General features: G+C 42.9%; 3 protein-coding genes across 9 annotated transcripts in view; 2 read left to right on the top strand and 1 right to left on the bottom strand.

The window, feature by feature from the left end:
* Nucleotides 1–1,522: 1,522 nt before the first annotated feature.
* On the top strand, nucleotides 1,523–8,696 carry LOC109874528 (eukaryotic translation initiation factor 4 gamma 2). Of its 7 annotated transcripts, none has more exons than XM_031810682.1 (21): nucleotides 1,523–1,755; nucleotides 2,567–2,677; nucleotides 2,834–2,899; nucleotides 2,982–3,107; nucleotides 3,363–3,465; nucleotides 3,563–3,694; nucleotides 3,838–3,904; nucleotides 3,990–4,141; nucleotides 4,224–4,334; nucleotides 4,414–4,596; nucleotides 4,688–4,823; nucleotides 4,903–5,066; nucleotides 5,182–5,283; nucleotides 5,401–5,529; nucleotides 5,632–5,736; nucleotides 5,839–6,054; nucleotides 6,153–6,411; nucleotides 6,507–6,711; nucleotides 6,812–7,020; nucleotides 7,114–7,235; nucleotides 7,387–8,696. In XM_031810682.1, the coding sequence occupies exons 8-21, from the start codon at nucleotides 4,058–4,060 to the stop codon at nucleotides 7,450–7,452; spliced, it is 2,091 nt and encodes a 696-aa protein (XP_031666542.1). In that variant the 5' UTR covers nucleotides 1,523–1,755; nucleotides 2,567–2,677; nucleotides 2,834–2,899; nucleotides 2,982–3,107; nucleotides 3,363–3,465; nucleotides 3,563–3,694; nucleotides 3,838–3,904; nucleotides 3,990–4,057; the 3' UTR covers nucleotides 7,453–8,696. The 7 variants fall into 7 exon arrangements, with proteins under 7 accessions (XP_031666542.1, XP_031666551.1, XP_020322063.2 ...); XM_031810691.1 differs by having other exon boundaries at nucleotides 1,559–1,755; nucleotides 5,197–5,283; XM_020466474.2 differs by having other exon boundaries at nucleotides 1,559–1,755; nucleotides 5,176–5,283.
* Nucleotides 8,697–9,087: 391 nt separating this feature from the next.
* Nucleotides 9,088–20,232, bottom strand: LOC109887350 (RNA polymerase-associated protein CTR9 homolog). Its single transcript, XM_020478759.2, has 23 exons — nucleotides 20,125–20,232; nucleotides 19,722–19,860; nucleotides 19,174–19,272; nucleotides 18,141–18,380; nucleotides 17,931–18,048; nucleotides 17,749–17,838; nucleotides 17,410–17,666; nucleotides 17,212–17,319; nucleotides 16,884–17,120; nucleotides 16,516–16,734; nucleotides 14,710–14,893; nucleotides 14,345–14,619; nucleotides 14,156–14,243; nucleotides 13,679–13,827; nucleotides 13,450–13,566; nucleotides 12,725–12,870; nucleotides 12,568–12,639; nucleotides 12,229–12,364; nucleotides 11,880–12,023; nucleotides 11,607–11,734; nucleotides 11,427–11,526; nucleotides 11,211–11,317; nucleotides 9,088–11,111 (listed from the first exon to the last, which is right to left on the bottom strand). Exons 2-23 carry the CDS (start codon nucleotides 19,764–19,766, stop codon nucleotides 10,718–10,720), a joined length of 3,453 nt encoding a protein of 1,150 aa, XP_020334348.2. The 5' UTR covers nucleotides 19,767–19,860; nucleotides 20,125–20,232; the 3' UTR covers nucleotides 9,088–10,717.
* Nucleotides 20,233–21,460: 1,228 nt separating this feature from the next.
* LOC109887333 (uncharacterized) overlaps nucleotides 21,461–25,279 on the top strand; it is a 39,638-nt gene continuing 35,819 nt past the window's right edge. Inside the window, exons 1-15 of the mRNA XM_020478747.2 lie at nucleotides 21,461–21,683; nucleotides 21,913–22,026; nucleotides 22,112–22,292; nucleotides 22,491–22,549; nucleotides 22,644–22,683; nucleotides 23,249–23,407; nucleotides 23,525–23,642; nucleotides 23,787–23,837; nucleotides 23,941–24,018; nucleotides 24,100–24,156; nucleotides 24,251–24,310; nucleotides 24,407–24,462; nucleotides 24,676–24,775; nucleotides 24,864–25,004; nucleotides 25,165–25,259. Coding sequence (XP_020334336.2) covers nucleotides 21,464–21,683; nucleotides 21,913–22,026; nucleotides 22,112–22,292; nucleotides 22,491–22,549; nucleotides 22,644–22,683; nucleotides 23,249–23,407; nucleotides 23,525–23,642; nucleotides 23,787–23,837; nucleotides 23,941–24,018; nucleotides 24,100–24,156; nucleotides 24,251–24,310; nucleotides 24,407–24,462; nucleotides 24,676–24,775; nucleotides 24,864–25,004; nucleotides 25,165–25,259 — 1,529 coding nt within the window. The 5' untranslated portion in view covers nucleotides 21,461–21,463. The remainder of the gene's footprint in view (nucleotides 21,684–21,912; nucleotides 22,027–22,111; nucleotides 22,293–22,490; nucleotides 22,550–22,643; nucleotides 22,684–23,248; nucleotides 23,408–23,524; nucleotides 23,643–23,786; nucleotides 23,838–23,940; nucleotides 24,019–24,099; nucleotides 24,157–24,250; nucleotides 24,311–24,406; nucleotides 24,463–24,675; nucleotides 24,776–24,863; nucleotides 25,005–25,164; nucleotides 25,260–25,279) is intronic.

Genomic DNA, 25,279 nt, shown 5'->3' with positions numbered 1-25,279 from the left:
ATGTAAACTTCCGACTTCAACTGTATGTAGTAGAAACAGCTTCCTGTTAAATGTTAATGGTTGCCAGTAAGCATAAGAAAACTTAAATGTATCTATCATTGTCTTTGTATTCCATCCTGGCATTTCCTAATGTCTACTGTGGCAGACAATGGGCTGGGCTGATGACACACTACAAGAGAGACAGACAGGTACAGACTGGCAGAATGGAATGTGTCTAGCCTTGAGCCATGCCTCAAGAACCTCATCTTCCAAACAGAAATATACTTGGGAGAAACACAATGTTCACTTCCTTGATAATTCAACCATTATTTAGGGCTATGCTCCATCTCACTGGGCACACACTGGTTGAATCAACATTGTTTCAATGTCATTTCAGTGAAATTACATGGAACCAAGGTGAAATGGCCGTTGAATTGACGTCTCTGCCCAGTTGTTTAGAAAACAGTGCTTACATATAGTGCTCAAAATTCTAACCGACCATGATGTAATCTAATGAACCTTGACAAACACAAACAGTACATAAAACCAATAGACACATAGACAAGAGAAAGATTGATTAAAGTTTCAGCCGCTGGTGGAGGTCCTTGAGGTACAACCAGTGAATAAGTCAGGAACTGTATTGTATGTATGGTGTGGGTGGTAGAAAAAGATACCTGAGCACTGGTAGCCATTTACCAGAGGCATGAGGATCTGACTTCACATGACCTTATGAGAATTTTGATCAATAGTGTCAACAAGCAATCGTGTCACAACAAGCAAGTTCCAGGAACTTCTTTCAGCAACATAGTCTGGCCCTCATCTCAGTTCATTATGACCATGTGAAATCTCAGAGCAGAACGTTTTGTACACTACACTTAACTGTAAATCAAATAGTGTTCATGTTTTGAAATCCCTGAATGAGAATACTGAAAGTCAGGACAATTGTAAAATAGCCCACTGAATCAAGTTTAATCCCTAAGAACTCACAACAATAGGCTACATGAAACCAATATTATCTTTCACTTATATCAGAGATGTGTCAGTGAGCCTCCTATGCATAAACATACTGCCTGGAGGCACCGAACCCCCGTCAATCAATGTACTGCACTGGCAAATGACCACATTGTCTGAGTCCACATCCTGTGCACTTTGGCTCTCTGATAATCGTGCCAATGAGACACATACTACCCATGGCTTTACAGAAACTGAATGAAGAGGGGTTTTACCATGGGAGAACACCACATATGTTTTGTTTTAAAATATAGATATGCAACTAATAATGATATAAAAACACAAACTCACATTTACAATAGCTCAGACACAAATAAATAGAATAGAAAAAACAGACAGTAACCTCTGATATAATGGATTAAAATAATTAGATAAAAGGCTTTATAACAATTGAGAGAGAATGCAGTTTATGCTTTCCGTCCAGGAATACGACACGTAAATACATCTTGCGTTTATTTCCCCCTATAAACTGACGTTACATTTTTTATTTAGGGGTTTTAAAAAAAATATGTCGGGGCGCTTGGAGAGGGGGGTATTTGATTCTGTTTTATGTGTGATACAAAGGCTGGCAGTCCCATCAACGCATGACGTAGATTACAGTCAGCGTTCTTTTCACCGGTGCTCGGTCTCGTCCTGGAACGTACTGCTTTTTATTTCAGTATTTCCAGTTAATTAATCACGACCAAACAGGGTCCTTCCTTCTTTATTTTTATTTCTCACATTTGGAACCACACAACCTACAAAACTGACGTTCCTTCGGTGAAGGTATGATCGTTACATCTAGTCTCTATTTAACTTTAGGTTTGGCTAGTTGGCCGTTTAACTGTTCTAAAATGGCTTCCGATTGTTAGCCTAGCTAGCTACTTGGCTAGCTTTCCAATGTGGCGTTTCCTGCGTGTGCTAACTGGATAGCAGTCTATAACCTAACTAGCAGTTGAACTACAATTTCTCACGACACATTAGCAGAAAATTGAGTCTTGCCATTGGTAAAATGCTACTAATATTAAGCGCTTGCCACACAGAACCGGTATATTGTTATTTTCATTTAACTGTTAATGATGACAGCTACCTGGATAACAAATAAGCTTTTAAATATTGATATCGTATCACAAGACCGCTGACAATAATGATGTTGAAATGTTGAAAGTGACTGCTTACTAACTAATTAGCCAGCTAACGTAGCTGACTAGTCCACCTCAACCAACAGGCAGAGAGGAAATGATGAGCTAGTTACCGGTAGCATTAATTATCTAGCTTGTTAGCGAACGTTATCATTAGTAAATTGAGACCACTTTTGATCAAAACAGGCATGGATGGCTACGCATGCCATGGATTCGGAATCTCAGCATTACAACGTCCTTGCCATGTTGTTTAGTTGGTTAAATGGGTCAAACATATCTAACTACTGTAGTAGCCTAACGTTAGCTACTAGGCATTTACAACAAAGGATGTGTAACGTTAGCTGCGAGTGAAACTAGCTAACGTTAGCTAGCTCTGTGCTTTAGCAGGAAGTGTATGCCATGCGCCAAATGTATTCATTTACTTTGTACTCTAAAAAAGGCTTTTCTTTCTAAAGGTCGCTTTTGCCTACCCCCACCCTTTGAATATTAATATTTTCGGGAATTCATCGTTGTCAAGCCGCCAAAGTGGAGAGTGTGATTGCAGAAGGGGGTGCTTCTCGTTTCAGGTAAGATTGTAACTTGTTTCAGTCTAAATGCAATTTAGTCGTTGTTTCACTTCCTACTGATATCCCTCATAGTGTAGAATAGATTATAGCTTTAATAGTCCTAGCTATGTTCTTTTGTTCACGTTATTCTGCAAGTAAATCATATTTGTTCCACAGTGCTTCTTCGGGTGGGGGAGGAGGTAGGGGTGCCTCTCAGTACCATCCCAAGACTGTCGGCAACAGGTACTATTCAAGCCATTTTACTAAAACTAAATGTTACTCCAAACAATCTTACTTAAGATGCCACTAATGCTGTTAATTGCAGCGAGTTCCTGGGGAAAGCCCCAGGATCTAGCGTTCAGAGATGGGTTCCTTCACGAAGCACTAGACGAGATGCCAATGCCTCCAATGAAAAAGAACGACATGATGCAATCTTCAGGAAAGTGAGAGGGTATGTATCCCCTAATAAATTGTGGCTACACCAATTAGATTAAAATAAAAAGGTAATCTTGTAGGCTGTTTGACAACTTGAATCTGGTTGCTCCCCATTGCTTAAAAAAAAAAATCCATCAGAAATGACTGGCCCATTTGCAAGTCAGCAGATTTCAGTGAATGTGTGTTAGTGGTGCTCTGGTTTCTAAAACCAGATAATGCCTTGTCTTCAGAATGCAGTATTTTTCATGTTTCCTATTCTTTCTATCCTCAGCATACTTAATAAACTGACCCCCGAGAAGTTTGACAAGCTATGCCTTGAGCTCCTGAATGTGGGCGTAGATTCAAAACTCGTCCTAAAAGGAGTGATCTTGCTGGTAATTTAAAATCTATTAGCTCTGTGTGCATTAATGTTTATTGATCGAGTGGAAAACGGCTATATTGTTAAGTGTGCGGTCACCCCATTTCAAACAGATTGTTGACAAAGCCCTCGAAGAGCCCAAGTATAGCTCGCTTTATGCTCAGCTATGTCTGCGCTTGGCAGAGGACGCACCGAACTTTGACGGCCCATCGCCTGAGATCCAAACACCACAAAAACAAAGCACCGTAAGCATCGTCATCCTCATCACAGATTGATTACTACCATAATAGACAATGTTATCATGGGGGTTTAAACAACATTGTGATGAATCTTGTTTTGTCGTTTTTCCCCTTCTAATCTTTTCATTTGGCAACCGTGTGTGTTGCAGACATTCAGGAGACTTTTGATTTCTAAGCTTCAAGATGAATTTGAGAACCGTGCCAAAAATGTTGAAAGTGAGTGAACGTTTGAAAAATTTTCATATTTTCTGTGCCCTGTGTGGGTGATTGTGTTAACCTTTGTTCTTTTCTATTCCCTCAGTCTATGACAAACATGACAACCCTCTTACCTCTGAGGAAGAGGAGCAGCACGCCATTGCCAAGTTTAAGATGCTGGGCAATATCAAATTCATCGGGGAACTTGGCAAACTTGATCTTATCCATGAATCTATCCTTCATAAGTGCATCAAAACAGTAAGTTGAATATATTAGAGCTGTTTTTATGTTGTTAAACCATATGAAATGCATGTTAACTAATCTTTCGTCTTTATTTCAGCTTTTGGAAAAGAAGAAGAGAGTCCAACTTAAGGATATGGGGGAAGATTTGGAGTGCCTCTGTCAGATAATGAGAACAGTGGGGCCTAGACTCGATCATGAAAAGGCTAGGGTAAGCATATACTCGAGTCATTTTTATTTAGTGTCTTAATATTTTCCATTTGGGCGTGGCTAATTTGTTTCTCTTGCAGTCTTTAATGGATCAGTACTTTGGCCGTATGAAATCCTTAATGAACAACAAGGACTTGCCGGCAAGGATTCGTTTCCTGGTGCAGGATTCAGTGGAGTTGCGAGAGAACAATTGGGTGGCTCGCAAAGCTTTTATCGATAATGGACCAAAGACGATTAACCAGATTCGTCAGGAAGCAGTAAAAGTTAGTTAACCATTTTTTATTAAGTGCAGCCAAATCTTATGAAAACGTATTGCCACGGCTTGTCTTAATACACGTATGCTTTGTCTTGCAGGATTTGGGTGTTTTTATTCCACCAATGGCCCAGGGAATGAGGACTGACTTCTTTTTGGAGGGGCCCTTCATGCCTAGGATGAAACTTGACAGGGAAACTCTTGGAGGGTTGGCGGATATGTTTGGACAGATGCCAGGTACATCCATGACTGACTCTTGAGTAGTTTGAGTTTATTCCTGTCCGTCCTGTTGTTTAACGTGTGTCCTGGCTACTAGGGAGTGGGATCGGCACAGGCCCTGGAGTGATTCAGGACCGGTATTCACCCACCATGAGCCGTCACCGCACCAACCCACTCTTCAATGGCCACAGTGGGCACACAGCCCCCGCTACCCAGTCTCAGTTTGAGATGGGAGGCAAGCCCTTCATCAAATCTAACCAGGTGAAAGTTGCACCCTTTACTAAAAGCAGCAGCTTTTTAGTATTCTTTAACTGCTCAAATCTTGATGGATTTGACATGGCATCCAAAGTAATTTCAAACATTTTCTAAGGGGCAGAATCAAATTTTCCAGAACCAGAATCACTCGCAGCAACAGCAGGCTCAGTCTAAGGACATGGCACCGCGTTTCATCAAGAAAGGATCGCTCAACGCTGATGAGGTACAACACCTGGTAGATACCCACTCTTTTAAACCACCGTTTGCACAGGCAATAAGCCAAAACACTTTAGTGCAAGAGATGAGAACAATGCATAATACCCTATATTCCCCTTCTTAGATCAGTCTAAGGCCGGCACAGTCATTCCTTCTCAACACAAACCAAGTCCCAAAGTTGCAGCCACAGATACCAACAATGATTTCGCCAAGTGCTCAACCTCCACGCACTCAAACACCACCACTGGGACAGGTAAAGACAAACACGCATACTGCTTTTTTTTTATAGCATTAAGCTGGAGATGATGCTTATCTAAAGTCTGTGCCCACTCTAAGCGGTCTTATCATTTCTCAGCCTCCTCTGCTTGGTCTGAAAACCAACCCTCCTCCAATTCAGGAAAAACCTCCAAAGACCACCAAGAAACCGCCTCCTGCAAAGGAAGAGTTGCTTAAGATGACCGTAAGTAAAGTGGAACAATCTCAGGCACTCGCTCAAGTTGTACTTTTTGCCCCATAGAAAAAATAGTGAAAGCTAACAGTATTCTTCCATATATCTTATCAGGAGACCATAGTGACCGATTACCTGAACAGCAAAAACATTGATGAAGCTGTGAACTGTGTAAGAGAGATGAAGGCTCCCAAACACTTCCTGCCTGAGATGTTGAGCAAGATCGTGATCTGTTCTCTTGACTGCCCAGATGAAGACAAGGAGCATGCCAGCACCTTGATCCACACACTCCGCACAGAGGGCCTTGTTACTGGGGAGAGCTTCATGCGGGTCAGTCTTCCAGTCATGGCAAAGAGCTTTTGTTGTAAGATATCTAAGGTTCTACTGTTCAGTGAATTTACTGTGTACTTTTTTATTTTATTTTACAGGCTTTCCTCAGTGTTCTGGACCAGTGTCCCAAGATCGAAGTGGACGTTCCTCTGGTGAAGTCCTACCTGGCCCAGTTTGCGGCTCGAGCCATCATCGCAGACCTGGTGAGCATGGATGAGCTGGCCCACCCTCTGGAGAATGGCACCCACTTTCCCCTCTTCCTGCTTTGTCTGCAACAGACTGCCAAGCTGAAGGATCGAGAGTGGCTCACTGATCTATTCCAGCAAAGCAAGGTCAACATGCAGAAGATGCTGCCTGGTATGTTAACATCTCGTAAACCCTTATCCTAGAAAGTTTTCACATTTGAACATGATTGTTGTGATTTTGACATTTGCCAAAACTTACATCTGCAGAAATCGACCAAAACAAAGATCGCATGCTAGAGATCTTGGAGGGCAAAGGCCTGAGCTTCTTATTCCCACTCATGAAGCTGGAAAAGGAACTGCTGAAGCAGATCAAAACAGACCCCTCTCCCCAGTCCATCTACAAGTGGATCAAGGACAACATCTCCCCTAAGCTCCACACTGACAAGGGCTTCGTCAACATCCTCATGACCAGGTATGGGAAAGGGCTAATGCACACATAGCAGAGTTCTGTGGTTATGCATCTTGAAATTGCTTATGTTAGACTTTCTGAATTCTGTTCTCCCCCACCCCAGTTTCTTGCAGTACATTGCCCAAGAGATAAATGCCAATGAAGAAGAAGACCAGTTATCAGCCCCCACTAAAGAACAGCTGGACCAGGAGAAGCAGCTGCTGCTGGCCTTCAAGCCAGTGATGCAGAAGTTCCTGCATGATCACCAGGACCTGCAAGTCAGTGCCCTCTACGCACTGCAGGTCCACTGCAACGCTAAAGCTTTCCCTAAAGGTACGTACAGGTCACGGGGTCAAATTATTACTATGCAAACCCATTTGCCTCATGTTTTTTTTTTTTTTTTTAATACATTTTTTTCTTCTCTAGGCATGTTACTGCGCTATTTTGTCCACTTCTACGATATGGAAATCATTGAAGAAGAAGCCTTCCTTGCATGGAAAGAAGACATAACTCAAGAGTTTCCTGGAAAGGGAAAAGCATTATTCCAGGTAATTAGATTCGTACTCCCAGACAATTTGTATTGCAACTCACACCATTGCAGGTGCATACTAAACTGGCTTTTTTTTATTAGACCAGAAATGTATTACCCATGTCTGTGGTGTATCTCTGTTTTGGGCTCATGGTATGTTCCCTGTGAAGGTGAACCAGTGGCTGACCTGGCTGGAGACTGCTGAGGAAGAGGAGTCTGAGGAGGAAGCTGACTGAAGATCCAGCTAAAAGCCTTATGGTGCAAAAAATGCTATTGATACAGTTTTTTTGTTTGTTCCCCTGTCCCAATATGATATGCATACCTAACCACTGCAACACTTCATTCCGCTATCAAGTTTTTGGCCGTGTTAAGCCAATGCATTTTTTTTTTTGGCTCTTTTCTAGCGCTTAAGCGTAATAATGGTTAGCCATCTGTTTTTAAGAGCCCCTTTTTAAGATCAGTGGTATTAGCTGCTTTGAATAGACCTTTGTTATTCTTCAAGAAAATTGCAAGGGCCTTGTTCCTGCTGCTGAATTCTATGCTTTTTTTTGTTTTTTTGTTAACCAATTAACAACACTGTAGAGATGCACTTTGCTCAACGTCATACATGAGTCGTTGCAATATTCACTCATCCGTTGATTGTTACAAAGAATCCTCAACTGTAATCATTGGTTACCATAACATTTAATGGTTTTATTTGCTTGTGTTTCTACCTCCTCCTTATGGGCTTCATGTGCTGGGATTGAATTACATAATGTCTCCATTTCAAATGTAAACACTTCTGGACTAATGCACAAGTCTGTAATAAAAAAAGGTTTTACTTGCACAATAATATCCTGATTGTAAGAATTCAAATTCAGACCTTTTTTAAAGTGGTTTTGTGGATGTATGTATGGCACATCACCTGGGAGAGATGAAATTATGCGGCCTTGTTAATTTATCAACCCTCGTTGCTGTGTCCCCCCCTTCGGTATCTGTCAAACATTGTGATACTTGAATTCTGATTTTCTTTACAGGGAACAACCAAACAATGGGTGAGTTGGTTTTGCATGGCTCGGTGCCTACTGGAATGGTCTAAAAATGTGCAAGCTACCCATCCGGGGCATTTGGCCATGCAAACTCACTTGGTCTGTTCTCATGCAACAATTTTCAAACTACACAGAGGTGCAACATGTTTTATTGGTGAATAATGTTAACATGAGAAATTATTTAGATTTTGTTACACTTTCTGTCCCCCCCCCCCGTGTTAAAATTTGAAGCCTGTTTGCCATAATGTCTGATCCAGATATTTATTGATTGTTTTTATCATGATTAAAAAAAGAATCATCTCAACTTATGATCTGATGAAATTATGCGGTATACATCTGTACTGTACAACTTTCTATAAAAGTGTTACTGTAATGTTCTGTAAGTGCTAAGAATGTTCTTGTGTACCACTATTGCTTAACTTTCAAATAAAGTTAAACACTGTGTTCACTTAGACTTGTCCTGGCTAATATTGAGTTTCAGGCATGTAAATGTGAGCCCAAGAGCAGCAACATGGCCACTTAATATGGTTTATAACGTCCTTCAACTACTGTATTAGTGCATGGTTGCTATGTATAACTCCCCAGTGACCAAGGCAAGCTCTCAAACACTTCCTGTGTTTCTTAGTAGGCCTCTGAGGAATACCCAACAATTACAGAAATTCCTGTTACCATGGAAGTTAACTTTGTTTAGATTTTTAAGGAATTCTTGCCTTAATATAGCACATTTTCACACCATTATTTGTCCATTCCCATACTGAAAGGTTTTATTGCAATGGACTGATCCTTTTGGAGAACACGTCAAAGATCATTAGTGCCCACACGTGGTATGCATTTTGTAAGAAATTATGGTTAGAGAGAAACTTTATTGAAGTAGGTTGCAAAGGACAGATGTGACGCGGCATAAAGTGGGTGGTTCGAGCCCTGAATGCTGATTGGCCGACAGATTATCAGATCGTATACCACGGGTATGACAAGTTATTTTTACTGCTCTAATTACATTGGTAACCAGTTTATGGTATATGGTCAATATACCACAACTAAGGGCTGTATCCAGGCACTCCGCGTTGCATCAGTGCTTAGCCGTGGTATATTGGCTATATACCACACCCACTCGGCCCTTATTGCTTAAATATAGTACTGTAGCAATTTTGCACGTCAGTAAGTGGTTGCAAGGGGAAGATGAGGCCCATTAGTAGCAGTTGTACAGCATGTCCACAGCTAAATAAGGCAATGGATCAGTGTATTTAGTGGGGTGGGAGTATTCACCAGAATTGTGTTGAGCATTTGCAATGCACTTTAGGCTATTGCCAAGGCCTAGTTGTTCACTTTACTTCTATAGTCCCATTTCCTTATGAGCTTTTATTCTTAGATTAAGCATCCCATCTGCACTTCGAACAGAACTACACTGGTACCCATATTTAGGCTACCAACAGTGACAACTCTGAGAAAACTTCTACAAACAGGCGTCAAACTCATTCCATGGACGGCCTAGTTTATGTTTTTTCTTTTCAATTAAGACCTAGACAACCAGGTGAGGGGAGTTCCTTACCAATCAAGTACAAGAGGAGAGTGAAAACCTGCAAATACTCTGCCCTCCTTGGAACGAGTTTGACACATGCTCTACAACATACGTTCTTCAGACAGCCCCGTCAGACATACCCTGATCTGGTGTTGTCAGTTCCAGAGGCTGGCCACAGACAGGACCCACAGAGGTACCTCTGGAATGGGGCCATGTATTCGGAGTCTCGATGTGTCAACTCTATAATTACATTTACAACTGCATCACCTAGGTCTGCTGCCAGATTACTTAGTACTTCTTGTCTCCATATAGAGGACGCACATTTTTTTTAAATGGCACATATATACACTTTCACTATTGATTCTGAACTTGTAATCTGGCATTTTATTCACCTCGACATGACTAACAATATTTTTCTGAATGGCAGAGGGCATGTTGATACACAAACAAGGCAAATGCGGCCAAAACAATTACGACACATTACGCCATAATCAGAAGATAAGTGTCAAGTTGTTTTCCAATGTCATACAAGCAGCTTCATCATCAGAAATAGAAAAAAAAAAAAATATTTATTTTGTGTTTGTTTATTATCTACATAGAATTTGTCCCAAATCTGGGCCAATTTACTAATTTTCCATGACATCACCTCTTCCAATCATTTTAAGATATAAAATATATGGGTTACAGCTGTCAGAATACTTACAAGTCACATTTCCCATCAATCATCAACAAAACAAAAGGACACGAGGTACAGCATCAATGCAAAAGTCTTAACAGTCTGGTGACAAAAAACGATTAAAGACAACCCACATTATGGGTCACAAAGCTACACTGCATGTGCTCATTTCAATTTCATGGTACAAACCAAGACGGAACAAAAAAGCCTCTACAAAAATCAATGTCAAAATAACTTTTTTTTTTTGTTGGAAAAAAGTCAGTTCTGAGTTTGAAGCCTCAGTCGCTGTCAGAGCCAGAGCCGTGGTTGGAGGCCTCGTTGGCAGAGCCCCCTGGTTCTGATCCATTGTCGGAGCGGCGTGGGGAGCCCGCCGGAGAGCCCGCTTCAGAGCCAGAGGCTGCGGCCGGTGAGCCTGGCCGGGACTCGTTCTCCGACCCAGAGCGGCTCCTCTTGCTCTCGTTATCAGACTGCTCTGAGTCAGACTGCTGCTGCACTCTCTTCCTCTTCACTGGACGGTCGCTGCCGGAGTCACTAACCGAGTTTCCGGAGCGTTGGGGGCTTCCAGCTTCGCTGCCAGAGCGGTTCCGGCCCCCGTCGGACTCACTGTCGGAGGCGATGCGCTTCTTGTGGCTGCCCTCATTATCAGAACCTGAACCACTGTCTCTGGGGTTTCTGGGTGGTCAAAAGATATATGACATATTAGTGGCACAAAACTCTTCGGAGTTGTATTTTCATGTGGCATTTTATGTACGAATGAGTTTATGCCCTTACCGGTCTTCAGCAATTTTCAGTCCATCCTCGTCTGATGAAGAGTCAGAGGATGAGATGATGGCCTTCGACTTGATCTTGCCTTTGAGAGATGGTGGCACAGGCTCGGCCTAGATAAAAACAGAACTGTTACAACTCTGGGCCTAAAGCCGGGCATTTGGGGGAAAAAAAATACCATTAGAAAGACATAAAGACAGTAACAAACTAGATTTAACTGACCCTTTGGAACTTCTTGCCGCCCGCTCTGGGTTTGCGTTGCTTTTTGGGCCGTGAGCCTCCTTCTTCGTCATCGCTGCCATCGTCACCCCCTTTGTTGGGTCTGAAATACACAGTGCCACTCACACCAGGCCATTTTGCTACCGGTCACTACAAATAACACACTTTGCACAGCTGTCTCACCTCCTCCTCTTCTTGCGGCCCTCCTCCTCACTTCCGCTGCCACCCTTCCTCTTCTTCCTCCTTCTCACTGGCAGGTCCTCATCAGAGCCATCGTTGACAAACTCATCAAAGTCACCCCCTTTCTTGCGCTGGGGAGAACAAAACAAACAATATGGTCACACTGCACCCTAGAGCCTTTGTTTGAGATTCCTATCAATCTGATGTGCCATGAGCTAATCATTGATCAACCCAAACCTCTGCGTTGCACTAGCTGTTCGACACATTTACACTCACTCGGCCGCCACCTTTCTTCTTCTCTTTCCTTTCCTCCTTCATTCCATCGGCGAAGGAGAGCAGACCCTTGGTCTTCTCCACATACATGGCTCTCTGCTCCAGCAGCTTCTTCTGATCCTCTTCCTGCTTGGTTCTCTTCTCCTCCTGGTGGGGCAGGAGGAAGACAAGGTCAGTGGGTTAGTCAAACTGTTAAAGGAATACATTTACAGTGGACCAAAGAAATGTGTTACTCAAGACATCACAGGCTCAAGTAAGGTCTGTTTACTTAAATGTCTTATCCATTATGGTTTACAAGTACAACATAGAAGGGATGAGGGACTTGTGGAGATGTGACATTCCATAGACAAACCTGTTCTTTATGCATCTGTTGGCGCAGGAAGTCCCTCTCCTGATCCTGTTTGGCCCGGATCTCCTTCTCCTCCTCGTCCTGCTTCCTGGCCCGAGCCACGTGGTACTGGGCCTGACTCAGCAGGTCAGAGCATTGCCTGCAACGGCCCCCACACAAACACAGCTCACAATCCAGGCTTAGCCCGACATCTGATGGCTGGGTTCAGCTGTCATTCCTCTAATTTCCTCTGAGATATGATCTGAATTTTGGCTAAGAGTGGTTTATTGATTTACTGAAGGCTATGAAGTAAGTACTGGCCTGAATTTGGATTTTAGAGGGGAGATATTTGTTCAAACTGACCTGGCCTCAGTGGAAGCAAGCACTAGGTCGAACCTCATCTTGTCACCAGCCTTGGCAAGGTAGCTGAAATACCTGAAACAAAAAGAGAAGACAGAATTAGGCTGAGAAAATTGAAGGATCATTTTAGGAGAGGTGTTAAAGTGAGTTTAGGGTGTACCGGTGGGCCAGCTCCAGCTCTTTGACAGCACTGAGTACAGCCTTTAGGTTACTCTTCTCGTCCTTCAGCACCAGAGTGGCCAGCCTCTGCAGCACCAGGGCCACGTTGAACATCAGCACCGTGTCACTGGGGGCCACGTGACGCGCCTGGGGACACAGCCAGCCACTTTTGTTTTCTTCCATTTAACCTTTATTTAACTAGGCAAGTCAGTTTAGAACAAATTCTTATTTACAATGACGGCCTACCCCGGCCAAACCCTAACGATGCTGGGCCAATTGTGCGCCGCCATATGAGACTCCCAGTCACGGCTGGTTGTGATACAGCTTGGAATCGAACCAGGGTCTGTAGTGATGCCTCTAGCACTGAGATACAGTGCGTTAGACCGCTGCGCAACTCTGGAGCCACCAGTGAGTAACAGGCAGGGTTGCAAAATTCCATTAACTTTCAATAAATTCCCTGGTTTCCCAGAAATCCTGGTTTCCCAGAAATCCTGGTTGGAGGATATTGAATTTCCTGTTTATTCCCATCTGATTCTGGGAATCCTCCAACCGGGATTTCAGGAAAACCCTGGAATTTATAGAAAGTTCTCCGAATTTTGCAACCCTAGTAACAGAACACTCACACAAGGGTCACCCTGCTCTCACATAAACAAGCTCAGGCAAATGAAGCCCAGCCATAGGGTTACTAAAAGGAATGAGAGACGCTTCGTTTCACACAAATCTCACCTTCAGCAGAGTCTGTTTGCACTCCTGGAGTTTCCCGCATTTGAAGAGTGCCCGAGCCAGGTACAGCAGCACCTCAGTGTTCTGATGCTTGTAGAATTTCTTCAGACAGTTCTCGTACTAAACGGCACAATGAGTGGATAAGATATTTTAATAGAACTCAAGTAAAAAAATGTAAAAAGGAATATAAAAAACCCTGCAGTGTGTACTATGAGCCAGTACAGAGCCTTACCATCTGCACAGCGCTGATGTACTGTTTCTGCTCCACGTAGATGTGGGCCAGGTTGAGCCAGACGTCACTGATATCAGCTGTGGCTTCTCTCACCTGGGCAAACACGTCACGGGCCTCTCGGTAGTAGCCCTTATGGGCCAGGACGGCACCTGGACAGAAAAGACGGCCAACACTGAGGTATTTACACGCTAATAGTTATCTGAGGTATTTACACGCTAATAGTTATCTGAGGTATTTACACGCTAATAGTTATCTGAGGTATTTACATGCTAATAGTTATGAGGTATTTACATGCTAATAGTTATCTGAGGTATTTACATGCTAATAGTTATCTGAGGTATTTACACGCTAATAGTTATCTGAGGTATTTACACGCTAATAGTTATCTGAGGTATTTACACGCTAATAGTTAATACTCAGACTTGACTGTGCTTAAGCATTTATGTTAATACAATGAGTGAGTGAAGGCCAACAAACCTATGCCGTTGGCAGCGTAAAGATTCTTGGAGTCGTTTCGTAGGACCTGTTTGTAAATGGCCAGGGCTCGATCCTGATGTCTCTTTTCCTGGAGGGACACAACCACAGACACAGACAAATGATGAAGGCAATGTTTCTGACAGTGATGATTTATGGCTCCACATCAAAACAAATGATATTCTGCCGTACCTTCTCCCGGTCCCTGGTGGGCTGGTGCAGGGTCTGGAGCCACACGTTGCCCAGGGCCAGCATGGAGTAGGTGTCGTTCTGAGTGGACGGCTGCTTGAGGATACGCTCAAACTTCTTCTGACCCGGACCCCATTCCTGCTTGGCCAAGTGGAGATTCCCAATCAGGGACCAGGCGTCTGGGTGATCCTGATTAATCTGCAGAGCCTCTTTGAACCAGTCGGAAGCTTCATAGAAGTTTCCTTTGTCACGAGCCATTGCGCCAAGACGCAGGTAACCTGCAAGCAACAACAAAGGACCAATTGATACGCACACAACCTAAGGAGACAGCCATTAACCAAAACATACAGTGCGTCTTCAGTGCTTACAGTCAACGTAGTTGGGATGTTCCCTCAGGATGTTCTTGTAGAGTTTCTCCGCCTCGTGGAATTCGCACATGGCCTCGTAGAGCCTGGCTAGGTTGTAAGACGTGGTGACAGAGATGGCGTTGTAGTAATGCTCATCATGCTCTCCCTCAGCTTTGGCCCGCTCCAAAGAAGCCAGGAAGTATTTCTAAACATGGACAGACAGAACAAACCCCTGAAAACTATTTATAGCTCTGTTGTGTCTACTAGGGTTGGGCGATGCTTGGAATGACACATCATCCTGTCCAAACATCATTGATATGCGGTTGTATAGTAAAACAAAAAAATATTTTTTTAAATCTGGGGGGGTACGCGTTGCACAGGAGGGGTCAGTCGATTGGCGGGAAGAACGCACTATAAAGGACACATTTCTAGGCCTGAACAGTGTAAAGCCTAGTTATTTATCTAGTTGAGGCTGTAAAATGATATACAAAATTGGTAGAGCGGTTTCTCTTGTTTATAAAAAAATGCTCCGATATCAGTTAAAAACTAATATTATAGCCGTATCAAGTGTAGTCTACTGTCATTTCATTAGGCTACTTTCCAACAGTTTCAGACAAAAAAAACAAAAAAAAGGCGTGATGGGATTTCACTATAGTACTGTCTGCCTTATGCCATAACAGAAAAAAAAACTATGGCTCCTTGGAGAGAGAAAAAAAAAAGCTTGTCTTTGCCTGTTTGGCGGCTCTTTGGTTTCAGGCTGAATGATAAAGGTGAGCCAGCAGACCTGAATAAAGGTGAGCCAGCAGACCTGAATAAAGGTGAGCCAGCAGACCTGAATAAAGGTGAGCCAGCAGACCTGAATAAAGGTGAGCCAGCAGACCTGAATAAAGGTGAGCCAGCAGACCTGACCGAAGTCACTTTCAGAACGTGTAAAAAGACAATCAGGGCAAAGGATCGACAGACTACAAAACTCCGTCAACATTTACAAGTCCATCATCCTGCTGAGTTCGCTACTCTGGGGCAGAAAAGTTGAACATGCTGGTGTTCTTGCCAGAAACCATTAGGTAGGCCTAAGACATGGTTTAAATAAAAAATATAAAAAATAGACCTAAAAGGTTCAGGGCCATTCCCCTCAGAAATGCCCGGGAACTTGCAGGTGCCTTGGTGGAAGAGTGTGGTAACATCTCACAGCAAGAACTGGCAAATCTGGTGCAGTCCATGAGGAGGAGATGCACTGCAGTACTTAACGCAGTTGGTGGCCACACCAGATACTGGCTGTTACTTTTGACCCCCCCTTTGTTCAGGGACACATTATTCCATTTCTGTTAGTCACATGTCTATGGAACTTGTTCAGTTTATGTTTCAGTTGTTGAATCTTGTTATGTTCATACAAATATTTGTATGTTAAGTTTGCTGAAAATAAACAGTTGACAGTGAGAGAACATTTCTTGCATTATGTTAACAGTCTAACAACCTCATATGTATTGAACATTTAGGCTATGGCAAATAGGGAATAGGCCATTTGGCATGTTGCCCTGCTGTGTGCTCTGCGCAGCACTGTTGTTCGCTGCCAGACTCCAGAGGTGCAGTCAAATTCAAATACGCGAAACTATCGTGTGACATTACGATGTCGTCACTATCAACAATGGCTGTCAAACATCGTCGATAGACGACACAATCGAAAATCACCCAACCCTAGTGTCTACCATCACCACAAAGGCATGTTACGAAACTACAAATAACCATTCAAGTAGTTAATTAATTCATTGCTACAATATGTAATGACTAATTCTAGTCAGGCATCTCTGCCATCCTCCTAAACTGTACCTTGGCCTCTCCCAGGTTCCCCAGTCTGAAGTGGAGAGCCCCCAGGTTGTTGAGGATCTCAGGGGGGACGTCAGCCTGGACCTTCTCCTGCAGAATGCGGGTGGCCGTGCCGTAGGCAGAGAGGGCGCCCTGGATGTCGGTCTGCTCCAGGATCTGGGCCAGCTCGATCCAGGCCTCCACGTCATCAGGGTACTGCTCGGTCACCTTCTTCAGATGACCCTGCAGAACACAAAGACATTACATGTTATTGATTTTTGCAATAGTGCTGATTGACATCTACAGAGTTACAACTTAAGAGATAATGCCACAAAGATCAGACAAACACATACTTCATGTGAGGTTCACCTTCACATAGCGGTTTTACTTACTTTGGCAATGTCTCTCTTTTCCTGATCATCTGAAGTAGCATAAAGAGAGCCCAGGATCTTCATGGTTTCATAGTTGTTGGGGTAGGCTTTTAGGACCTTCTCAAAGCACTGGGCTGCATTCTCCTTGTCTCTACGGTACACGTACATCTGCCCCAGGCCAAAGAAAGGCAGCACAAAGGTAGACGAGGCAAACTGGGTGGCCTGGTAGTAGTACTGGAAGGCCTGGTCATAGTCCTCCTGAAACACACAAGCAAGGAGAGATGTAATGCCAATTCAATTAGAAAAGCAAAAGTCTTCCCGAAAAATAAACTGAGGCCTTAGCGCTTACCTGTACATGAAAGGAGCGGGCCAACTGGTAGCAGCTCTCAGCCTGCATAGCTTCCACCTCTGTGTTGTGAAAGGCATGGAGAGCCAGGTGCTGCACTTTACTGTAGTCCTGAAAATAAGTACATCAATGTGAATGATAAACGATGCTCAGGTCAAGACATGCTACTATATACCAGGAATAAGATGACAACCCTCTCACCTTTTTGAAGAAGAAGTGGTTAGCCAGGTGGTTGAGCACCATGGGGTTGCTGGGGTCGATGGTGTATGCTCTGGATAAGAGCTGCACTCCATTCTTGATGGAGTCGGGCTCCTTGCTGTTGAGCTCCAGCACAGCCAAGCCCACAAGGGCTCCCACACACTTGGAGTTGAGCTCCAGGGCCCGGCCAAAGGCCAGACGGGCCTTCTCCAGCTTACTGAGCTTGACAAAGCAGTGGCCCATCCCCAGCCTCACTTCGGCTGGAAAGATAATTAGTGACAGTATATTAGGAGACACCAGGGATATTATTTATAATATGACAGGTGCAAGTGAAATGCTTACCAGGACATCCAGGGTTTGTGCGTAGAGCCTTCTTGTAGTAGGCCAGTGCTCCCCTGTAATCCTTCTTATTGAAGGAGATGCAAGCTTTACCTGTTGAAATAAAATGTATAATGGTTAGGCCCTATTTCAAAGTGAACCTTTGTGGTTGTAATGGTATATCTTTCCCTTTGTGATTTACTTACCAAGTAGAGCAGGGATGTTATTGGTGGACTGATTCAAGACAAAGTGGAACTGAGCGTCAGCCTGGTCCATTTTGTCCCCCTCCAGCAGACAGAAACAGGCTCTTCCCAACAAGTGGTTCTGTTACAAACAAATAGATTACATGTATGATTTTTTATGATGGGGAAATTAACTTTCACATTATCCAATAATTGCTAAGCAGATCTTCTTACCTGGTCGTACATGATGATCTTGTCTGCCATGGTGTAGAGCAGGGTGGCCTGAGTGATGAGCTCCTTCTTGGCATCTTTGTTCTTCTCTTTACGTGCCTGCTGGACATAGTAGGCTGCCAAGGTGTCCAGACAGGTCATCTGGTCCTTCTCATGGTCTCTGTAGTCCAGGTTCCCATCGATACGGGCCGCCTCCAGCAGCTTGACAAAGTCCTCCGTCTTTGTCTGTTTGTAATACTCCAGCTAAAAGAAAAATATGTCTGTGTTTATTTTGGTGACAAACAATCCCTGAACAAACCCTCAGTCAGTGGGAATGCAACTACACAACTCATTTCCCGGACCAGAGTTCTGTGTGACACCTTGGGAGATATTTGCCGACCGTACCTGTGCCTGTTTGGTAACGCTTTTCCCACGTCTGAGAATATATCAGCGGTTGGTGGACAGTTCAGATAAGGAAATTGTTGTTTACGTCACCGGGCTGTGCCCAGGAAATTATTACATTAAATTGTTAGATGCTACCACCCCCCCCAATCAAAACATTCCATGTTGTATATTGCTTGTGTGTTTCACACTTGTTTGTCTAGCTAATCAACCTCACAATTGGGCAGCATGCTGCTGCAGACAGGTAGTAGAACAGAGCATGTTCGCTCAAACATTGACATCCATGTTTGGTTTTGACTTGGGGATGGGTATCCTCTAACAAATGGATTAAATTATTTCCTTCAGCGATGCAGACGACTGTCCACGGATATACTCTCCAACATGGGAAAAGTGTCTCCAAACAGGCAAAGGTCAGCAAATATCTCACACATCTCTCCAATGGTATGCCCTAAGACGGAATGTTACTGTAAAATAACTGTACACGGCGGCAAGCCTGTAGGGCTACAGGGAGGAGTTACAGGTAACCGTACAAATTACAATCTAACTGTATTTGATGCAACACTCACACAGAGTAAAATGTACAACTATCAATTCAACCATTACATTTTTTAAGGCTTAAATTAATTCTCATACCAGTCTGTGTATTCATACTTACAGCAAGAGCAATCCATATGTGCAACTGTGTATGCTCCTGTTTCAGGATACTGATGACCTCATCTCCTTCTGGCAACTGGTCGAAATCAAGCTCAATAACCTGCAGAACAAATAATTGATTCACTAACAAGACACAGGTCTACGTGAACATCAGTTTGTACACATACAACCTGACCTTTAACCTATGGCTAAAAAGCTTGATCAGAGGCCAAGTTATTTTATTAAATGTTTTGACTGGGGACAAGAAGTGGCTGCATTGTATTGGTTCCTGAGACTTGTATCTCACGCTAATTAACTAGCTAACTAGTTCGCTTACTGAATGATCTGAACGACAATATCAACTGTAGACAACTTACAAGTCTAACCTGGGCTATGACCCATAATTTTCATGACTGATAGTAAAAAATGTTTTTTACAAAATCTCAGAAGTTGTTAGCGATCTGGCTGACGTTAGTCAACAAACACAGGGCAATACTACGTTAATAGCTGACGTTAGTAGGCTAGCTGTAGCAATCCACGGTCAAACAAAGCAGCGTAGCTAGTCCTTACCTCGTCGGTGTCCCTTAAGGGGATTTCAATTGAACCCCGAGACATATTGGCTGATGGAAATCCACGTCCCTACTCCAATATATTCCCAAAATGTGTTCAGCTGTCCCCGTGGTCTCAAAGATCTGGCTCCACTTCCGCTCTAGAACAAATACATAGGTGTTCACAAAACAATGTCCGGGTAGTACAGCGAGCGACTAGTGGAATAATATGACCCACTGGTGTAATACCGGTAGCAAATGTTTTATCTCTCTTCTTGGCAGCCTAACTTCTTTCGACTGAAAGAGAAACATTCTGTATTTTCACAGTAGTATTTGTTGTATTTTCAAAAGTAGTAGGTATACTAGTTGTTTAGAAATCTGTAAATGTTTGTTCATAATAAATGGTGTTGTTTTCACTATTTTACCATGCGCAAAGTAGGGAACTTGAATTTGTTAATTATGCAGTGTGCCTTTCCATTCGAGCTCCATAGTGGTCGTGTTCGATAGCATCAAAACCGTGATGTATCATGGGTACATTATGACTGACTGATCTACAAATAATAAAAGACAAGAAAGGGAAAGAAATATTTGATTGATGATTGCTTAAAGGGAGGGAAAAATAAGACAATAATAAAAGCTGTTATAATTGTGATAATTCTCTGTGATGTGTTTCTGTGACCTGTGCCCAGTTCAGGTCTTCATTGACCCTGTCCTATCCAAAAGATTCTGATCGTTACTGTATGAACAAACAAAAAAACTGTCGATGTCCTATTGGTTTATGCGTGAGATGTTATGCAGATGATCTAGAATAATTTGATATGTTAAACTGACTAATGTTAATTCAAAAAGTCCATTAACTGTGTTATTGTTTGCTGGCTTGAGCCAGCAATCGGTGGAGCTGAGGGGAGGGGGTGGAGGTGTCAGCTGGTTTTGATTTGTGGCAGTGAATGATCAAAACAGGCAAAGGCAACACTCACTGAAGAGCATCTTGAGGGTTTCCCACTGCAAACTGGCAGCAATAGAGCTGTCTAAAATTAGGGTGCATTTTTTACCAGCTTATGTGATGAGATGTAGCTAGTTATTATATGTTTTTGAATGAACATTTTCTGCAGCTTTCAAAGGAATATTCCTCAACTGGGAGGTAAGACCTTATTTGTATGTATTCTCACCCTTTTCTAATATATCTAACATGGTTAGGGTAAGTATATATGTCTTGTATAACTTCATAATGCAATCTTGATTAATTAATAACTGTAAACATCTAATGTAGACTACTTGACATCTAGTAAGCTTAGACAACCTCTCTCTGTTTTATTTTGTAATGTTTCCACAGTCTTTCTTTGCTTCGTGTGCTGTTGACTGACCTGCAGTTTCAGTTACATGACTGTCACAAATCTAGTCCCTGGTTAGGTTAAAGTTCTGAGGGGTCATTCCTTTCTCTTGCCCAGGGACCCAAAAGGAAAAAACACCTGGAAACAGAAGTTAACAAAAGAACATTCCCATTCTAACTGGATCTTAATACATTACCGTGCATGTAAGTATGGTATTATATGCAGATAATGTACTTCTACAGCGATGGCTTGTTAAGGACTATTCTAACTCAGACTTTCCCCCCACAATCAAATAGACATATTTGATATTTTACTTACAAAAACAACACTACGATTCTAACAATTTCTTCAAACTTTTTCAGACTAATTTGTAAACCAGTATGACAAGTATTTTATATGCAATGTCATATTTTTCTTTATACAGAGAGTTGTTATGGCCTCAGAGAACTTATTGAATGGAGGTCAGAGTTTTCATGGTGAAAAATCTGAGTTTAATCTTCTGAGCAGCCACGGTGAGAACCATGAAAGCAGCCGGCCATCAACTCAGACCAGGCCGATGAGAGATGACAGAAGGGGATACATAGCACGAGCACTCTCAAGGGACTCTGGAGTTAGCTCCATAGAGCATTACCTGGTACCGGACAGCAATGAAAGTAAGCATTGATGTTAATATTTACATATTGTCAATGGCACTAAACATTATTATAATACAGAACATCTTGATAACCAGGCATTTATTTTCTCAGATCAGGAAACAGAATGCTTTTATTTTTAAAGATGTGAATAGACATTTAAGTTTAAAACTACTTTCACCACTGCATTTTGACTTCTGCATTCGCTAATTTTGAAATTGTACATGACATAGCCAAATGGATGTTTTAGTGTGGAGCAGCTATGGACCAGAGGATTCTACTGAAGAATCCGTGGACACAAGTACATTTTCTGAGGAAGAGCTTCTTGATATAACATTTGAGGCATGCAATACCACTGGCACAGGTACAGATCATCTCTTGTAATAACAGCTGTACATTAGTGTTCTTTTTGTATACTCGCATGCTTCCTAAGTTTTTGTTCTCAATAGGAGAGGTTCTGGCCTCCACGATCATGCAGTACCTGCAGACTATGACTAGCCAGAGCCCAGAACAGGACAGGCTGAATGCTTTGAATTGTATGCTGGACCCTGAGTGCCGGGACCCCGCTATTAGCAGGGCCAAATTCCAATCCACCATGAGGGAGTGGATTGCCCAGTGCAGCCAGGATGGGTAAAGAAAAAACCTTCAGACAGCTAACTGCTATAGAATGTTCATCTGCAGCAGCCTTATAATCAACAACATGCCTCAGAAATTCTGATTTGAATTGATTACATCTGTTTGTGTGATTTATTTTTATATAACATTGGTTAACCTGCTAATCTGCTTTGTATCTATAATTGGAGACTAATGATTGTTTGTATCTTTCAGCATGCATGAGGACGACAAACATATTTCAGGGGAAAACTCTTGTAAAGTGTCTATAAATGGTAAGGTTTTGCTTTTGTAGGCAGCCTGGGAATCTGTCTCAGATATCAGTGTAATTCACTCATTGTGTTGCTCTTTCACGGATGGATTTCTCAGGTCCTGAAACTGCCTTCTCAGAGAGAGAACAGTGTTATTGGTAAGTTATTCAGCTTTCTCAGTCACTCATGATTTGACTCTTTCTATGCAATACTTTTTCTGTATTCTACTGTATTCAACTGGCTTCCAGTTGAAGCTCGCATTGGCCCTCCCACCCCTACGGGAGGGCATCTCCCGCTCAGCCCAGTCCAAGCTATTCTCCGTCCTGCACCCCAGGGGTGGAACCAGCTTCCCCCTGAAGCTAGTACAGCAGAGTCCCTGCCCATCTTTCGAAAACATCTGAAACCCTACCTCTTCAAGCAGTATCTTAAATAATCGTCCTCCTCACCTCCCCTTTTTAAATACACTTACCCCCCCCCCCCCCCCCCCCCCCCCCACACACACACACACCCATACACCCTTCTAGCTCTGACTCTACTGATAGCTACGTTGTTGAGGAAAATGTTACTTTCTATGCCTGTGAGATGTGGTTGTCCCACTTAGCTATCTCAAGATGTATGCACTAATAACTGCAAGTCGCTCTGGATAAGAGCATCTGCTAAATTACTAAAATGTAAAATGTAAATGTATTAATGCTGTAAATCTGACTACTCCTTTGGCTCTAGTGACTCCAGGGAGCTGTTGGCCACTGTGTCTGAGCTGAAGCATGCGCACAGTAGAATGAGTAAGCAGAACAACAGCCTGTTGAGGACTGTATCTCAGGGTGAGGACACCAACCTGCAGCTCACAGTGGAGATCACTGAACTTAGTGCCAAGCTGGCCAGGTACTGTCTGTGAGGATGGAGCAATATGTTGTTTTGATATGGTGGAACATTATATGGATTCATTATTGCAAGACGTGGTAGTTTACTGTTGTAAAACTGTTTATGTGACATCCCCAGTGCCCAGCGGTCAGCAAGGAGAACCTGGTCCCTTGTGGAGGAGCTTGAAGATGCCAGGAGATCCCTGATGGAGGCACAGGAGAGAGCCAGCCAAGCCCAGGCTAGCAGCTGCAAACTGGTACTGCACTCAGCTCTTAGCAGGAGATTACATATAAGGAAATGGAATATAAGGAAATGGTATACAAATGTCTTAGACCAGAGGGTGGATGATTTTTATTGGAATGCATACATTTCCATATACATTTTTTTTCTTCAATTTTAGAGCAAAGAATGTGACTGTCTGAAAGCACACATTAAAGTGCTTGAAGACAAGGTAAATTTGATCTTTATTATTATTTCATAATAAATGTACAAAGTGTGTGATGTCACATACTGTATATTATATGAGCGTGACACAATCACTTTTATATCTGCAGAATGAACAACTCACACTCGAGGGGACTTGTTCTGAAGATTGTCTCAACAAATTGAGAAAGGTTAATGCTGAGATGAGGGTAAGAACTGTTGGCCAGAACATCTCTGTCTGTCACTGAGATAAGAGTGCAGTAATGGAGATCCTCTCATTTGTTTTGCAGGAGGAACTTGAAGAAACCCTTGTCATGCTGGCTGTAAGAGACAGGGAACTCACTAAAGTTAGTATACCATACCTTCACACATAGACGGTTCATTCTCTGTTTTACAATGACTGCATTGGTAGATTTGTATTTTTTTATTGTTCCTTTCCAGAAAGACATACTGATGGATAAGCTGAAGAACTCTCATCTGGAGAACCACAGAATCATTGAGGTATCTTCATAATAACATTCATCATTTCAAGTGCCTGCAGTTATGCCTGTGCACTAGCAGAAAGTATCTCTGATTGTTTTTTCCTTGTCGTTGAAGGGGCTACAGTCAGAGTTTATGCATTTATCAGAGCATTCCCAGCAAGCTCTTTTGAGGTAAGTGCTGTCAATCATTTCTATGTCCATATGCTACTCGTCATTATTTTTGTTGCCAACATCTCACCCAACACCTGTTCAGGTGCCATATTTGTTGGGGCTCATTCGTTACTGAGAATGTGCTGTATGTGAGTGACATAATCACAAAGGGACATGCTAGGGGTCAGTGGGGTCAGTGTGTTTAACGTGGTGCTGTGTTGCTGTAATTCCTAGGTTTGACAGGCACTGTGGCAGTCCAACAGGTTTCCAGGGAAGGAGTGGAGGGGTTCCTAACCACCGCTCTCTGCATGCTGAGATCCAGGACATTCAGCAGGTGACAAAGGCTTTAGTTCTGCAGTTGGTTATCAAAAGTCCTATCGTCTTACTATAGGTTTATTATAATGATGTATTTCCCTCAGCAGCGTGGGGTTCTGGAGGAGATGACTGGTACAATATGTGGGGTTTGGTCCTCTCACACTCAGAGGGAAGATATCCAAAACATAATTCACAGGATCAAGTCTGCTGAGCTGGCCCACCTTCTCCACGCACACTACCCAGAGAGGGTGAGAACACACACACACACACACACACACACACACACACACACACACACACACACACACACACACACACACACACACACACACACACACACTTGTGTCTGATGAATGATAGCAGTGTAGAAAGCGGTTTTTAGGGTCTGATGTCTGTTCAATCACTCAGGATTCTGTTGGCGGTTGTGCTGTTGAGACCCTGGAGAGGCCATATCCCCACAGCCAACAGCCACAGCCGAGCATCAAGCAGCAGCTGGTTAATGTGTATGTGAGTTTTTATCCCC

This window comes from Oncorhynchus kisutch, linkage group LG3, assembly GCF_002021735.2.
Source record: "Oncorhynchus kisutch isolate 150728-3 linkage group LG3, Okis_V2, whole genome shotgun sequence".
In the NCBI taxonomy this organism is placed as follows: Eukaryota; Metazoa; Chordata; class Actinopteri; order Salmoniformes; family Salmonidae; genus Oncorhynchus; species Oncorhynchus kisutch.
Note: the sequence above shows the minus strand (reverse complement) of the source record. Positions and strands in the feature narration are given on the sequence as shown.